Source organism: Acanthaster planci, linkage group LG04 (assembly GCF_054643075.1).
Source record: "Acanthaster planci isolate LZ-2023a linkage group LG04, COTS_SCS, whole genome shotgun sequence".
NCBI lineage: Eukaryota > Metazoa > Echinodermata > Asteroidea > Valvatida > Acanthasteridae > Acanthaster > Acanthaster planci.
In genome coordinates this window covers 5,326,073-5,342,426 of record NC_141780.1, presented here as the reverse complement: position 1 = coordinate 5,342,426, position 16,354 = coordinate 5,326,073, and the positions used below count along the sequence as shown (strand labels likewise).

Genomic DNA, 16,354 nt, shown 5'->3' with positions numbered 1-16,354 from the left:
ACAGGGGTCAACTTGGGTGAGCAAACTTGATCGGATGTGAGCACGTTCACATAAATGTGTTAAAAACAAATACAGAGCCGGAATTGTTAATGATTTCACTGCCGACTTTAATTATTTGGTAGCTGATCATGTTTATTCATTTATTCGAATTTCCCCCAGATTCTAATCAGGAAATTGTAACTGCTAAATCTGTTATCACAAATATGAACAAGGTTGGTAGATACTAATCCTTTAAATCTGCATTTAAATGTACCTGCATAAGTGAACCGTTTTCAGCATAGGCTTTCAGAGCAGCTTATTAGCTTCGGTAAAGTATATCAAAGTACACAATTACATCCTACTCCTCAATACTGGACAGCTCACAAAATATTTAAAAAATATGTAAGTGTCGTTTTCACCTGATTGTCTGTTTCAATGTAGCTATCTCTGCTTCATATCTTTCTTGAGTACCTAATGACAAGAACAGAACAGATTTTTGATGACTGTTAATGAGGAACAGTTAGAAAGAGAATAGTTGAATAGTTAAAAGAATACACGTAGTTAAAACTTGCAGCTTGCATAAACCATTACTTCTGCTCATTTTTTGGCATGATTTTCGAGGGGTAAATTGACTTGATCACACAGGATATTTCCCACGGTGTCCTTACTGTTTAGGTTTTTCTGTAGGACTGTGTTCAACGCCTGTAACCTTCTCAACTCTCCCTGGTGGTCGCTGTCGGCATTTGTTGTGGTCTCCACCGAACTCTGACTGGTTTTTAACCGACTGACTTCTTTCTCAAGTTCCTCGTTGCTGGTGCACAGCTGAAGAGCCAGACAAGGAGTGGACGGTGAAATGGAAAGTTTGACTGATTTGTACCATTTAGCAATACAAAGTGAAATGGTAAAGATTGGAATCGACCAAAAAATTGGAAAAACAAGAAACTAGGACCAACATAAATATAGTGACAACAGGCTTTACTATTCAAAGCAAAATCTGGACAGCAAATATGGGAATTGTTTTAATCAAATGGGCCACTTTTGAGTTAACAGCCTTGTAGGCAGTAAATCAATGGAATTTTTCAATTCCTGCAAATGTACCTTGGAGAGTTCCTCCATCAAGGTGGAGTTCTGCAGCCTGAAATCCTCCTCCTGGCTGTGCAGTTTCTGCTGGAGGCTGTCCAGCTCTGAAAGCAGAGCCTCCACATCCTATGCAAGCAAACAACAAACAAAAACGGACCGTGGGCAATGGGGTGGCAATCAGATAAGACTGTGACCACAGGTGCCAGCAACTTTCTCATAAGGTGCTTTACATCGCTTCAATTCACATCCCCTCTGGAGATAAGGCACGAGTTGATATCGACAAAGGCATGCATACACGCTCATTACAACCTGCCTTAAATTCAGTCTAACCACTGCTAGTCAGCGTGAGCACTTAAAGGGAACCAAGTCAACAAATGGCCTGTCAATGGCACATGTTATCAAGTACTGAGATCTTGACAAACTGCTGTTTGCGCACACACGGTTCTCGATGTGCACATGGGAGTAGCATTTAACACATCACCTGTTCCATCGGAGGCCTACATCAGTGACCTACTCTGAATGTAACGGTAGTCTCACTGTAGTTTTCTTAGTCTTCGGTTTAGGGTTTTTCTAAAGACTTCCGCAGCTTGTCTTCCACAACAAATTCACAAATTGAAAACAATTACCCCCAGTTGTGTTGAGAGGACCTTACAAACGGAAAGATGAAGGTCGCATCTGTTCACTTACCTTGGCTTTCTTGCTTTTACTGATAGTCTGAAACAAAAAATTCATTGTAACGAAAAACTGTAATTAAATTACCTTAGCCTTCAAAGTAATTTTTAAGGAAGGAGAAAGCTGCAAACTGATTAGAAATACATGTCAATGAATACTACAATATTTAGAGGAGCCTTATATAAAATAACTCACACACTTTGCTAAAAGCATGACTCTTACGGAATCATACAAACGCTACATACTGTACAAGATGCTAAACTGAAATGACAGAACAGTGCTCTAGATCAACCGAGTTTATATGAGACTCACAGAGACTGGACTTTTTACCTTGTTTGCTTTCTGTAGTTCCTTTTCATAATTGGAGGCAGTCAACTGAAGATTTGTTAATTCTGCAAAGAATTGGATTGAGAATGAAGAGCAATGGATTGCACTGAGCATGTAAAAAATGACTGCCCCCCCCAAAAAATCACCATATTACTGTAATTGCATGTGGAGGTAGCAGCAGGCTGTGCCAAAATCAGCTATCCTATGGCTATGACTTCCGAGTTTGCCACTGACAAAATACAGACAACAGCCAGAGCAGTAGACAATAAAATCTTTTGAGAGTTGGCCTCAGACGTTTGTCCAGTGATTGCTTTTACTTTTTCTTTTAAGAAAAGGAACAGCAAAGCACTAGGAATTTACCATGTTCCAGTTTTCGGCATCTGTCACTCAGTTGATAATTTGATGTTCTCAACTCTAAAAGTTGATCCTGCACATCAAAAAAACAAAAGACAAAATGGGTACATGTAAGCTTGTCCAAACAGAGACTTATACTGCAAATACCTCAAGTACCTTACGCACAGAACAGTTGGAGCCCTACCTGGTGCCACACTCCATGAATTTGACCGTCCAAATGACATTCTGCACGTGAAGTACCCAGAATACAGTAACCTTTCAGAAGTATCAATAAACCACGGACGAATATCAGTGAAACAACATTCGTATCAGTTTGTTCAGACTCCAATTTTTGGGTCAAATGACTTGCAAATGACAGACACTACTGTTGGCCGAGGTTGATGGCCGACTGTTTGTATATCGGCTCAGCCATTTCTGGACCCGGGGGGGGAGGGAATGGAAACTTGTTTTCACTGCGCGACCATCCTGTGTGCATCATGGCGGGCGTGCCCTGTATGCTGTAAAGCTGAGAAGGGAAGGGATATATGCCTGCGGATTTATCCACACACTTTGACATGTTGCGATAATACATTTTTTACACATGAAGGCAAAATTAGACCCTGTTTGTTTACAAAAACAGAGGATGGTCACGTAATGGAAACAAGATTCTATCTCCCTGCTTCCCAAAATGGTTGAACTGATATGCAACAGTCAGTCCAACCTTATTCTCACGGGTACCATCTTACCGTACCATGTTGATTCAAGGAGACCATTGGTTGGTTCTTACTATACCTTGCGCCATCATAGAAAAGGAACGTTCTTGTTTAATGTTCTTTTACAAAGTCCCGCTCTGGGAACTGAACAGCGAGATATCGAGCGACAAAGTTCCACTTTGCGTTGCGCAATTGTGGCCATCACTTTTCTGCAGAGCGTACAAAAGTTGTTGTACTCGATGCATTTCCACAAATGTTAATACATGCATTTTACGAATTATAGGGTTTAGTCTTAGACTATCCTTCCTTCGAGTAAACTATCAATGAAACCCACGGGCAAAATTTTCAGATGGTGAATTTTGAATCAAATGACATTGGTTTGTCCAGCAATAATATCGCCAATTATCGGTAAGTCTAGTTTCACACATCCTCACCATACTCTAGCAACCATGGCAATAGCAGGCAGTAATCGGAATCAAAGTTACCAGACCGATTCAAAGATGCGATGCGCTGAAAAGGACCAAATACGGCACCCTCTATGAGTCATTATTTCATGTACCTAACATGCTTAAACCTAGTAATTGGCTAATTCTGGACATGAACATGTGAACAAAATTTCAGCTAGGCCTACCACTGTTAGGTAAATTTTACCAGACACAAAGTGACAGAGGTAGGCCTAGGCCCTGGCTGAAATTTTTCTAAAAATGTGAAAAAAAAATTGTTGTAAATCTGTGACTATCTTTGGATGCCTTTATATCCTGGACATTAGTCATAATGTAAAGAAGACGACGTCCAACCTGGGCTGGGAGTTCTGCAACAGTCAATGACAATGTAAGTTCGTCACAACCACAGCCTGGACAAGTCCTAGTCATGCCAGTTCGCAGTTGTTCAACTTCAACAACATGTTCGAACATTGCCCAAAAAATCATTGCAAGGGCCCTTTAATAAGTTTAATAAAAAGAAACTGACATTTGTTTTGTTCTCGTTTGTTAAGTCGAAAACAGAAATACCATTTATTTTTTATAATAAAAATTAAACAAACCTGCATTCGCTGGAATTCTTCTCCAGACAAGGACTGCGCCATTTTGGATGATATTGCTCTTTAAAAAGGTTTATTTTAGAACGGTTAGTTAATGTTACATTTTGTATTGACGTCGGTGTCATTCAGTCTTTCATACGACAGTGACAAGACACGGATGAAGGAGAAACACGGTTATCAAAACGGTGGAAACTAAATTAAACCACAAATTACAGCAGATATCGATTAGATGCTTCTTTTCGTTTCCCTGATGACTAGGCTGAACTGCATGTTACAATTCATGAATGCTGCAAAAGCCTATCCTCTCTACTACCCAATTTATTAATATCCCACGACAGAATCGGGTTTCGACTCTCGAAGCCCCACTAGGCTGTACGGTTTCTCAGATCTTTTCTTTTCAAATGAAATATTTGGGGGGATGCTTATTTTTTTTTTACTTCTAACGCTGAGATTAAAACAGGACATGTGCAGTTCGTGTAATTTGCACACATTGTGAAAGCTAGATCCGTAAACAGGGCCCTACATATACACCGTTGATGTACATGTACGAAGGGCCCTGCTGGGATCAGGTCAACTCGGACCCAAACCAACTCGGATCCATTCCAACTCGGACCCATGCGATTTCGGACCCAGTACCAACTCGGACCAACGCCAACTCGAACCCACAACCAACTCGGACCCACGTCAATTCGGACCCACGCTATTTCGGACTCACCTCGAGTCAACTCGGACCCACTGAGTCTTATGGTTGCGTTACACCAAATACGCGTCCGTTGGCCGAAATAGCGCCGACCCTTAAACCTCGTGAAGAGGTTGGCCTTCATTTTTTTCGCTGGAAATTCAAGATATTTTTTTTCCGCTTGAAATTCAAGATTATGGCCAGATTGATCACTTTTCGTTTCAATTTAATGAACTTTTTTATTCGCCTTCTCCCGAGGATACCCCCCCTATCCAAAATAGGCCCGCATTGTGGGGCTTTTTGTGAAAGAAATACTCTAAACCGGAAACTATCAATCCCAAATTCGGGATTTATATAAATAAATCTATGATCCCTCGTGATTATGGCACGTCTTATTGCAGAAAATAAGAAACTGTGGGATCACAAAATATTAATAATGTATGGAATTCCATATCTGCCGTCGTGCGTCGCCCGTCGTGCGTCGCCCGTCGTGCGTCGTCCTTCGTGCGTCGTCCGTCGTGCGTCGCCCGTCGTGCGTCGCCCGTCGTGCGTCGCCCGTCGTGCGTCGCCCGTCGTGCGTCGCCCGTCGTGCGTCGCCCGTCGTGGTCACGATTGCGAAATACCACTGCGCAATCGTGACAAAAAAAACCACGGGCGACGCACGACGGAAAATGGCATGTTTGGAACTGGTAAATGGCAGAATTGGGACACAACAAAAAGCAAAATGCGACGGACGACGGGCGACCGGCGACGGCAGATATGGAATTCCATAATAATGAGCCCGCGAGCAGACATACGACGCTTCAAAACCGTCTCCAAGTTTAAGCCAATAGGAAATATTCCACATTTTTATTTTAAAATGATTTGATATGTATTGTTCGAAATTACCAACCTATTTGCGTTATTTTTACAGTCAGTTAAGGCCTGTATGGATGAATTCCTCCATCTGCCTAAATCTTGCCGGTATTGGGGGGCGGGGGGAATGGGGCAAGATGGAGGTGTAAGACTTGCCAGGCCAAAAAAAAAATGAAAAGTGAGTTGGGGGATAACACCATTAGACACTATTAAAGGTCAATGTTCGTGACATTGATGTATATCTGCAGTATGTGTTGTACGCATGCAGCATCTCTTATGTACAGCAGAAGGCCTATCTCTGGCTTTTTATTGCAACAAAAACTTTGGGAGCTGTTTGGTGAAAGTTCATTCGATTTCTGCTGGTGATCTGGAGTGCCAAAAAAACTTCGGAGAAAGGGCGTCAATGATTTGGTACTGTCAATCACACTCCAAAAGCTGCTCCCATTGGTTGTCCCAAGCTCCCACTCCCCGATCATAGGGTTTCAAGAATGGAAGGTGACAAAATCAGTGCTTGTGGTTAATCACACCGGTACCTCGGAAGCTAATACCTGATTAAGATTCCAGATTACAAGCGGCAAATAAGACATCAAAGGAAATGTGCCTCCATAAAAATACGACGCTCGTCGGTTACTTATCACTTGTTCCAAGACATCACTGATATCAAATCTAGTCCTGCACGGTTTTTAACCACCATGCCTGTTCAAACTCGAAAACGGAGAAATTCTGGGAAGCCTGTGCCACTGTTTCCCTGCATAACGTGTAGAGAGGACGTTAAATCTCGGCAGCATGTAGTGCAAAAGTGTCATTTACCAAATGCTAAAATGTAAAAGTGGACAAAATAAAAATTTTCAACAAGTTAATCACGCTCCTGGGGTTGGGTCCGAGTTGACTCAGGTGGGTCCGAGTTGGTCGTGGGTCCGAGTTAGTATTGGGTCCGAGTTGTTTGTGGGTCCGGATTAGTATTGGGTCCTAGTTGGCATGGGTCCGAGTTGGAGTTGGTCGTGGGTCCGAGTTGGCATGGGTCCGAGTTGCCTCGAAACCGCCCTGCTTACGGGTTTGCAAGTACATGTACATGTGCTGCAGTACTGTACATGTACTGTACGTGAAAGCCTGTTTATGCTGGTAAGGAATATTCGCAGGATCTCAAAAAATCGTTTTAGAGATAGTCTGGCGACGATTACGAGTGCACGACTACTTAATTTTACGCGTGACTGGTAGGATAGCAGACCTAATCGATGTTGCGCGAAAACTCCACGTGTGATGATCGTGTGCTGATGTACTGTAGCTCACAGAGAAATTACTAGGTTAAGTTTATTTCCCCAGTTGTTCATTTATTCTTAAATGATTTATTTTGCAAATGTACGGCTTTGCTGGCCCTTTTATTACCACCAGAAATAATGGACATGAGAACAGCGAGGTCCGACATGTCTGACGTCCACCACGCTCTTGTTCGGATCCCACAGTTCTGGATCTGGCATATCTGGGGGGACTTCATTGAAGCATGATTGAAGTAGGCTTAGATCCTTAGATGTTGGTGTTACCGTTATTAAAGTCCCTTCCATTTCCACAATGCCACATTCAAGTCTAAACTCTTTTCAATCTAATAATCTAAACTTTTTGCGTTAAGCAAATATTAAAGTTACTGACCTGGTTATCTTCATCAATGGAATTTGTTCCTTTACTTGCTCTCCAATTTCTTTTGCTTATTCTCATAATCACTGCATCACAGTGCATGTGTTTATTTGCTTGACCATTGCTAAGTAATGACATTAATTTACTGTGCTCTGATTTTTCAATATGTTGTTTAATGTAATCTCTTTCTTCTACATTTAATAATTACCATCAAGCCTGCTGATCAGATTCATAGTTATTGTTCTGCTGTACTGTATTTCAATCAATTACATGCTGTTTATAGATGTTGAGTAATAAATTTTCTGTTTCTTTTTGTGTTTCAGGCTTCAAATATCCTGTTATATACTATAGTTTCAATGATTGATCAGTGTCATCAACATTTTTGACGATGGGGAAAAGGACAGTCTCTGGTCATGCTGGTTCGTGGGACAGTCAAGAAAATGTGGCAAAGAAGAAAAGTAAACATGGTGAAACGAAGCACCAATCTGTGTCGAAGTCTTCAGATGGAAACAAATTGAATCCCTCAAAAAAGTTCCGGGAAAGCCTAGACACAGATTCCAAAAAGACAGTCCCAACCTTCTGGTGGCATGCCAAAAAGGTGAAGAAGCTCAAGAACGAGGGACAGGCGGGCTCAAATAGAGCCAAGGCCATGCTGAGTGCGCCACCGGGAATGTCTAAAGGTTCCACGGTGGCAAGCCCCGGCGGAGGTCAGGGGAAAATCAGCAAGAAAAAAGCCCTGCAGTTGAAAAAGAAACGCCAAAGGAAGAACAGGCTGCTGAAAAAGAAGCTGAACTCCAGCAAAGATGCTGCAGGTGACTTGCCGCGGATGCCAAAAACATGGGGGACATCGAAGCATGCCAAGAAAACACCACATGTTAAAAAAATGAAAAACAAAGTAGGAAAACAGAATGAAGGGAGCGAGAAAACCAAGCCAGATGAAGGTTATAGGACCACTAAAAAGGCTGTTAACAGCTCAAAACCAAAGGCTGTTAAGCTAGGTCAAGACAACACCATTCTCGCTCCGCGAGTATCCTCGCAAAGTTCGAATCTTCAAAAGAGTGGAGGGCAGAAGGAACGCAAGGTGAAGAAAGCCAGAAAGTTTAAAAAGGCAAACACTTCTACAGATGCTATACCGGCAACCAGCAGAGAAACCGGCGAGTCTGCATCTGGGTTGACCTTGCTGGGACAAGACAGGAGTAGAAATGTCAAGAAAGCAGGGAACGGTAAACATTTCAGTGATAACTGTCCCGTTGTTGACAAGGATAGCAGCAGCCTCAGTGATAAGACAGAAATGGACAAGAGGAAGCAGGAAGAGGTGTCCTCCAACTGGAAGGCTTTGCTGCCAGTGAGTCCATGGGGGATAGGTGTAAAAGAGTTTAAAGGAGATATATTTGGAAAAGAATTTGCTTCGCTCGGGCTGTCACACTCTAAAAGCGTGATGAAGGTCAACCCCATTTACAAAATCTACAGAGGTGACAGTTTCACCAATTTTTTTTTAATGTTAACCCAGGTGTGACCAGTTTGTGCCATGTCGAATGGTGGTACCCAACAAGATATGGAAAAGAAGATGAGGGTTTGAGGGCCAACAATTTTTTTAAAATGGAAAACGGACTTGAGCAAACTGTGACAAAATCACCCTTTTTAAACATTTAGTTTAAGTGTGTAATGCAGCAGATGTGCAAAAGTGTCCTGCACAAAATTTATCAAATTGAGGGCACAACTCATAGTTTGCTGTGTTTTTGTGTATTGAATGGTAACTTGGAACAGTAACTGACACAATTTCTTCTGCCAGAAAATGACATGTATATGGCACATGGTTAAATGATAGAGCTTTTTTTTTTACACGTTACTGCATTAATTGAAACAGGATTCACCACTGCCATAGATGGAAAATGAAACATTTTTGTGATGACAATGATTTGCCCTGTTTGATTTGCTCTCATTCCCACTGCAGATTGTTGAAAAGTCCAAGGAAGCAGATGCAAAGAGACGAAAGAAATTCGGAAAGGCAAAGAAGACGAACGAGGAGCCCAAAGCAAGGTTAACCGTGACCCCGTAATGTCCCAACTTTGTCCACTGCTCCAACTTTGTCAAGCACCCACTTAGGATGGGCCCCACTGTGTCAACAGAGTTGGGCATGCCCAACCTTGGTTTGACCCAGCAGAACTGAGTATTGGACAAGTGCCATTAGATAATATTGTGAAAGCTGGGCCATTACCAGTTTTTTTTTAGAGCGATTTTTACATGAATTACACTTTGTATCTGCATGAGTGTGATTCTTTCAGTACCCTCCGGTGTTGTGGAGGAGGGGAGAGGTATGACTCCTCCCCCCCCAGTTATTGTTCTTGTTGGCCACACCTAGTTATTTTTTCAAAAAGGAGGCAACCATTAATAGCCCACTTTTGTGCTAGAGGGCGTTCAGACCCCCCGCACACACACACTTACTTTTCTGATGCCCCACTGAAATTGTCAGGACTTTTCAATATGTGATGATGATGTACTAAGTAGCCTAAGTAGCTATGTCATACAATCATTATGACAGACATTTTTAATTCTCTCAGAAAAATAACTTAATCATTGGATAATAACGAATGGGTTTTTTAAACTTGCAACTTGTTCTGATATCTTTTGTTTACGTGCAGCAAGCCAGACATCTGGTTTGATGATGTCGACCCCTCGCTGATCAGAGCCAATGAGAATACAGAAGCTGTCGACAGTGTCCAATCAGAAACAGACTACAATCCACTCATCAGAAAGGACGCACAGAATGGGTGAGCCAGTTCTCAGCTTGACATTTTGAAAGTTTGTCACATTTTATTTTCTGAAAATTAATCACACAAGTACAAAGCTGATTTCAAGTTGCTAATTTAAACATAACCATCCTTGTTCACTTAACACGTTGACTGCCATGCGTAGTTTCAAAGGGGCGTTCCCACTTGCCAAAAATTGTACACATGCGGGCATATTTAAAAGGTTCTTTCAGGTGTCTGTTTGAACACAAGCATTTTACAGATGTACGCCCTCCACACTGCCAGCAGCGTGTTTGTTGTGTTCTGCGGCGATGCCAGCGTATTCAATTTACATTACAATAGCCTTTCGTTTCCTACGAGTAGACTTCTTGTGGCAGAATCCAGTACACCCGTGACTACATGTTGAAATCCAGCAGGGAGTTTGCAGGATCTCTCAGCGTTTTGGAAAGTAGAAGCTAGTTGCTGTCATGTTGCACAGTGCTCGATTTCCTGTGAGCATTTCAAGTACAGGCGGTGTGCAGTGTAACACATGTTTCCCTTTGTGCACTGGAATGTGCAAGACAGGTCCTAACAATCCTCAAGCCTTCACCCGTGGATGGATTGTTAGGGTTGTGGCTAACCCTCCGAATTCCTTCAAAATCTACCGAGGTTTTTTGAGGAGTTTCGCAGATTGAGAGTAATTAGCGTAGCCACTGTTTCTTCACGTGGGGCTCGATGGCCCTTGGAAGTTAAAGTACAAAGAATGCGCCGTTGGTTTTAATAGTGTACAGTGAAGTATTTTGAAGAACTGAGAAAGGTTCTGGAACAAATGGTTGGAAGGTAAAGGTGAAGTCCCCAATTATGTTTTATTTGGAGGACTTCTGGAGGATACAACATATTTTACATGCGCTGTAGGAATTTGGCGTGAGCCAAAGACATGTGCAGTGTTTCTGCAGTGAATGCCATATTTTCCTGTATACATGGATGTAATAACATACGGAGACGGTAATGTGTGAGCGTGGTTCCGATATGCATTGTTCACTGGTTAACAAATGTGAGTTTTCGTGGTCTTGATTGGTCGGGAGTCAGCCCAATTAACTCAAGAGGACATGCTCAAAAATACTATTTGTCCTCATCCGGGTTCATCCTTGCATGATTGCACAGTGTGCTGATTGATTGATAATAAAAATGATCGTCTCTTGTCATTGTTGGTATTTCCATTTCCCTCTTAGCCCAACAAAGTGCCTAGCAATGGACTGTGAGATGGTGGGTACCGGCCCAAAAGGCTCACAGAGCATCCTAGCCAGGGTGTCTGTGGTGAACCAGTATGGTGCCTGCATCTTTGACAAGTATGTCAAGCCCCGGGAACCGGTCACAGACTACAGAACTTTTGTCAGCGGCATCCGACCTCAAGATCTGAGAGACAAAGGTGATCTTTTTGTTATTAAAAGGAAATGTTTACATTAGTACTTGTCATTTTGGGGGGGGAGTGTGGTAAAAAAATGCAGATATTTTGCAAAGTGTTCACTCTTGGCAACGTTTCCTTCTTTTGTCTGCTTTTCTGACAGGAGAGGATTTTGAGAAAGTCCAGAAGGAGCTGTCGGACCTACTGAAGGGAAGGGTTGTTGTGGGCCATGCCCTTCACAACGACTTCAAGGTAGAAATGCAGTTTCGCAAGATGTCTTGAAAACGTATTTATCTGTTGTAACTTGTCAGTTGGCATTTTGGCTGTTTTTTTTTTTTCTGGAATTTCATCTCTTCGTCATCAGCATCATCGCAAAGATGAAACTATCCATCCCCTTCTACTTAAAATTTTGAAAAGGACAGTGCTGTTGTCAGATTGGTTTTGATCAGTCAAAATGCCCAGTCACTGAACTCTCTCCACAGTTGTTTTGGGATTCATGGTACCGCAGGGGTACAACAACAACTAATTTGAAATCCTACTCAATTTATGAAATGTGAGATATACCATTCGGAACTGTTGATGGAAGTAAATAATCTTTCGGTTGCGACTTTGGTTTCTACAGGTGTTGTACTTCAGCCACCCTCGAAGCTTGATTCGAGATACATCAACATATCAACCATTCAAGGATCTTTTCAAGGTTGGTCAATACAGACTGATGATCTTCTGTTTTATCTTCAGGCAAACTTGAATTCTCAATTCTGATTGGTTGATTCATGGCAACAAATAGTGTGATATATAACCCTGTTTCACAGTTAATATCAAACCCCACAGAATGCACTAACTGTTCTAACTCAACACATTGCGCTATTTTTACACTAAAAGCAAAACGCACAACTGCAAAATTTACTTTAAATTCAAAGGTGGTGCATTTGCACCCATAGGCTTCACCATTATTCTGTCTTGCACTCGTGTGATAACTAATACAATATTGTGGCATCTGCTAATAATAGATATTCATATGGTATGGGGCAGCACGGACATCCGGGAGTTTCACAAAATAGCTGGTGGCAACCACACTGCGTCATTGAAAACAACTGCAACGAGAGCGTGCGCGTACGTACTCATCAAAGAAAAGATTGTGTGACCCGATCCTTGGACATGGTGCGTGCGTACATCGCCATGGTCGCTGTTTTCACTGACACGGTTCCTGCCATTTTGTGAGAATCCCGGATGTCTGCGCTGCCCCACAGCAGACGGCAACAAAAGGTTGTACTGGTCAACAGATCTAGCACGAGATATGAGAAATATGATATACATAACAACATGAATGTATGGTACATACTCCTGCCAACGTTCTTTGCAGACCTGGTCCATGTCAGCCAAGTTACTTGCTGTATTAATAAAAATGATATTTTGCAGCATTCAGACTGTAAAATTGCTTCAAAGTTAAATTTGACAAAGATAACTTTGAAGTGTTGTAGTTCAGAGACGTAATACCTACACCATGTAGATGTTTCCACTGTACAGATGTGAAATGTTACCCATTTTCACACATCCATTAATGTTGAGAGTTTGATATTGTTTTATATTGCCTCTTTTTTCCTTTGACATCATAGAGCAAGAGGCCAGGCCTCAGGAAGTTGACAGAGCTCCTTTTGAAAGTCAACGTGCAAAAAGGGGAACATAACTCAGTAAGAATTTTCAAATTACATTGAATTGGTTGAGTGAATTTTTTTGCCTCAGAGGCCGAACAATAATAATTTTACTCCCTGTATATTCTGTATTTTGTCTTATGTCTACTTTTTTTTTCACAAATACTTTTCTAAACATGGCAATACATGTAATGTATAAAAAACATGCTACTTGAAACATCTTTTGTCAAAGCTTATAAACTTATCTCACAGTTTTGAACCACCTAGAAATGCTGCTTGCAACATGCTTTGTTGAGATCTCATTTTTCTAAACTAACCACCTCACCGTTGGTTTGCAGATCGAAGATGCACAGGCTGCGATGAAACTGTACCTGCTGCACCGAAGGCAGTGGGAGAAGTGGCTTCGAGAGAGGCGTCATCTACTGCCCAGCAAGAAAATGGCCAAAGCAGACAGGAAGCCAGCAACGGAGGCACTTGTCTAGTGATTTGTGAATCCCACACAGCTACAAGAGAACTGTTACACCCCCACTATGACATCTATCCCATTTATGGTCAGGACGGCTCCTGTTTATAGAATAGTGTGCCAGTGTATGCCGTGACGTCAACGTCGTTTGTTTCAGAGCTCTAGTTTTTATTTCCATTATGGATGAAATGCCACATTGCCATAATTCGGAGGAACACTGTTGTATGGGAGCCGCAAAACTCGGAGAAGGTTGAGAAATTTGCCAACTATGAGGGACCATCCCAACGATACGAACAGAACCTCTGGTAATCGTTTGGTTTTTGAACTGTTAGCCTCAATACAAGTAATGCTCAGCACCGCTGTAGGCTGTCCGTGATTGGTAATGACAGCTCAAGGCAGCATGGGTGTTGCCAGGATTGTTTTTTTGGGGGAGGGGGAGACACTCGGCAACAGCGAATTTGCAAACCATTAGTGGTGGAAGGGGGTCAAATTCTGATGTATTTTCAGTCAAATTGGTGATTTCGATCACCTTTTTTTAATTTTCATCTTTTCTTAGTCACACACCCCTGCAACAGTTATTATCAATGGTTTTCTTCTTTGTGAATTAATAAAGAAAACTCTTTTTCCAAAATATACTCGCTACTCTGCACTCTGGGGTCTTCCAATTAAAATGTTTCATCGACTGATATTTAGCAAAATTTTAAAAGCCGCACTGTGAACCGTTTTGAATTACCAGGGTGACAATCCTTGGTCAGAACTTAAAGTTAACGAGTCAGTTTGGAAGAAATGCTGGAAAACTGGCTCTTCCCTTCTGCCAACTCCCCCCCCCACACACACACACCCACAAAGTTGCAGTTGAGGCCAAAATATACATCAACCAAAATATTTGCCCAGTAATGGGTAAAGTGTATAATTTTTTCATTTTCAACTAGATGTCACTTGGAAAGCCTAACAAGCTCAACTGGCATCTTCATAGTTGCCGAACAGTGTTATGTTTAAGAAGTCTTGGGGTAGATTTTGTCTACTTCCAGTATGGATTTAAATACAAGATTTTATGACCCGAAAAGGGAAATCTTTGGATATTTTGATATCTTTTGTTTTTTGGTGTGTGTGTTTTTTTTTTGAGCATGTTTACTCATTTGGGCAAACTTGGCAAAACGGTTGTAAATTCTCCGCCAGTGTGCTTAGAAATTTTTTTGTCAGACAGGAGAGGCTGAATCATCCCCGAACTGGCCGCTGCTCAGGAAATTCAAACATGCCTCATTATGGTTGGTCATTTTCAAGCAGATTGTGTGCTTTGCTTAAATTTAGGCTTAAATTTAATGACTGCTGCGATCGCCTTAACTAACGACGAACTGAACTCGAATGTTGGCATGCTGTCCCGTCTGGTTGTGGTGGTGGGAATATGAAATGAAACACTCTCCAGGGATTCCCAGACTGCCCAAGGAAAATGAACCTGTTCGTTAGATTTGGATGTTGCATACATACGAATGAATTTAAAGTGTGCAACCTCGTCCAAAGCTGTGGACTCCACTGTCGCATTTGTGGGATACATTTGATGGATCTACCTTTTTAGGTTCGTCCGCGTCAATCCAGCTTACGAAGAAATTAATTCAATAACTGGAAATGAAAGCCATGATTTACTGGGTGGCACAACGCTCGTGATCGCTATTCAATTTACAAAAAAAATACATGGTTAAAAGCCATGACATACATTTATACGTACCTTTTCGAACACAAAATCGAACGCTGCCAAAATGTGCCTACTGCATATTTCTGATTTCGACTCGTAACCAGTATAATGAAGGGATCGATGTCTATTGCAAAGTTGAGCACAATCACGAGTATAAGCCCATGGAGCAGTAAGCCTCACAGCAGTTCGGTTGGACGTATGTTCCGAGCCAGAAATGAAACTGTATTTGTTAGTTCGAGGTTTTAATCCATTTAGGGAAATTATAACATTATTTTTAAAATGTGGTTTTGAAAGGTTATAGAAATTATTGAAAAGCATGTTTTGTTTTTTGAATTATTGCTTCCCCAAACAATATAGGGCGCCCTCGGACGGTGATTTCACTCCAATGTTGAAGGGTAGCTGCAATGACATGACTACAAACCTGTAAAATGCACCTTTTTGCCCCAGTAAACCTTATTTTAAACTTTGGTTTCACTGTTTGGAAGGGTATTTAATGCCTTTTTGGTTTTTATGTTTTATGCTAATAAGTATTTCGATATTCATAAGCGAAACTGTGATATCATCTTAGGAAGAAGCCTCAATGCTACATTGGTTTGTACACAAAAAAGTCCTGCGTTTTTGTAGATTTTCCTTGACTAAGTTTTCTCCTCTTTGCTGATTTATGGTTGTTTATGTGCATCGCAAAAAGAAACCATCAATCCCTCTCTCAGAAATGTTATCAGTTTGTAAATTCTGGATCACAATTTGAACAGAAATACCTATGCACTGAGCTATGTCTTCCCTGGATGACTTCACAGCAACAGCGCCCTCGTTGACCAGGAAAACATGGATTATTTTGATTGTTTAAAAGTGTGCACTGAGTGCATTTAACCAAATAGGAGTGTGGAAGAGTTTTCATACATTGAAGAAAAGTACAAAGATGCAAAAAAAAAATTGTGTCGAAGAAAAATTCATTGCAGCTACACTTTAAGTTGGTTTCGATATCTTTTGGGGTATGAGTCACAGTATTTACTTAATCTGGTCCATAGGGATTCAAAACAATTAGGTTGCAGCATTTGAAAAGAAGAGATAGCAGTACCGAAGAGCAAAAAAGGTGAACGTTT

General features: G+C 41.5%; 2 protein-coding genes across 7 annotated transcripts in view; one reads left to right on the top strand and one right to left on the bottom strand.

Moving 5' to 3' along the window:
* Positions 1-15,622, bottom strand: part of LOC147799324 (GRIP1-associated protein 1-like) — a 40,962-nt gene extending 25,340 nt beyond the window's left edge. Inside the window, exons 1-7 of one of the 4 annotated variants that reach the window (XM_087135896.1) lie at positions 15,285-15,622; positions 2,419-2,485; positions 2,062-2,123; positions 1,747-1,773; positions 1,078-1,185; positions 648-801; positions 399-450 (exon numbers count right to left, since the gene is read on the bottom strand). In XM_087135896.1, coding sequence (XP_086992022.1) covers positions 399-450; positions 648-801; positions 1,078-1,185; positions 1,747-1,773; positions 2,062-2,123; positions 2,419-2,485; positions 15,285-15,569 — 755 coding nt within the window. In that variant the 5' untranslated portion in view covers positions 15,570-15,622. Of the gene's footprint in view, positions 1-398; positions 451-647; positions 802-1,077; positions 1,186-1,746; positions 1,774-2,061; positions 2,124-2,418; positions 2,486-4,146; positions 4,286-15,284 lie in introns of those variants that run through there. The other 3 variants (XM_087135894.1, XM_087135895.1, XM_087135897.1) reach the window with 3 other exon arrangements.
* On the top strand, positions 6,842-13,588 carry LOC147799325 (uncharacterized). Of its 3 annotated transcripts, none has more exons than XM_087135900.1 (9): positions 6,842-6,981; positions 7,633-8,654; positions 9,264-9,349; positions 9,952-10,080; positions 11,271-11,467; positions 11,607-11,695; positions 12,066-12,140; positions 13,060-13,134; positions 13,434-13,588. In XM_087135900.1, the coding sequence occupies exons 2-9, from the start codon at positions 7,698-7,700 to the stop codon at positions 13,575-13,577; spliced, it is 1,752 nt and encodes a 583-aa protein (XP_086992026.1). In that variant the 5' UTR covers positions 6,842-6,981; positions 7,633-7,697; the 3' UTR covers positions 13,578-13,588. The 3 variants fall into 3 exon arrangements, with proteins under 3 accessions (XP_086992026.1, XP_086992024.1, XP_086992025.1); XM_087135898.1 differs by having other exon boundaries at positions 9,264-9,364; XM_087135899.1 differs by lacking the exon at positions 6,842-6,981 and adding an exon at positions 6,991-7,187 and having other exon boundaries at positions 9,264-9,364.
* Positions 15,623-16,354: the final 732 nt, after the last annotated feature.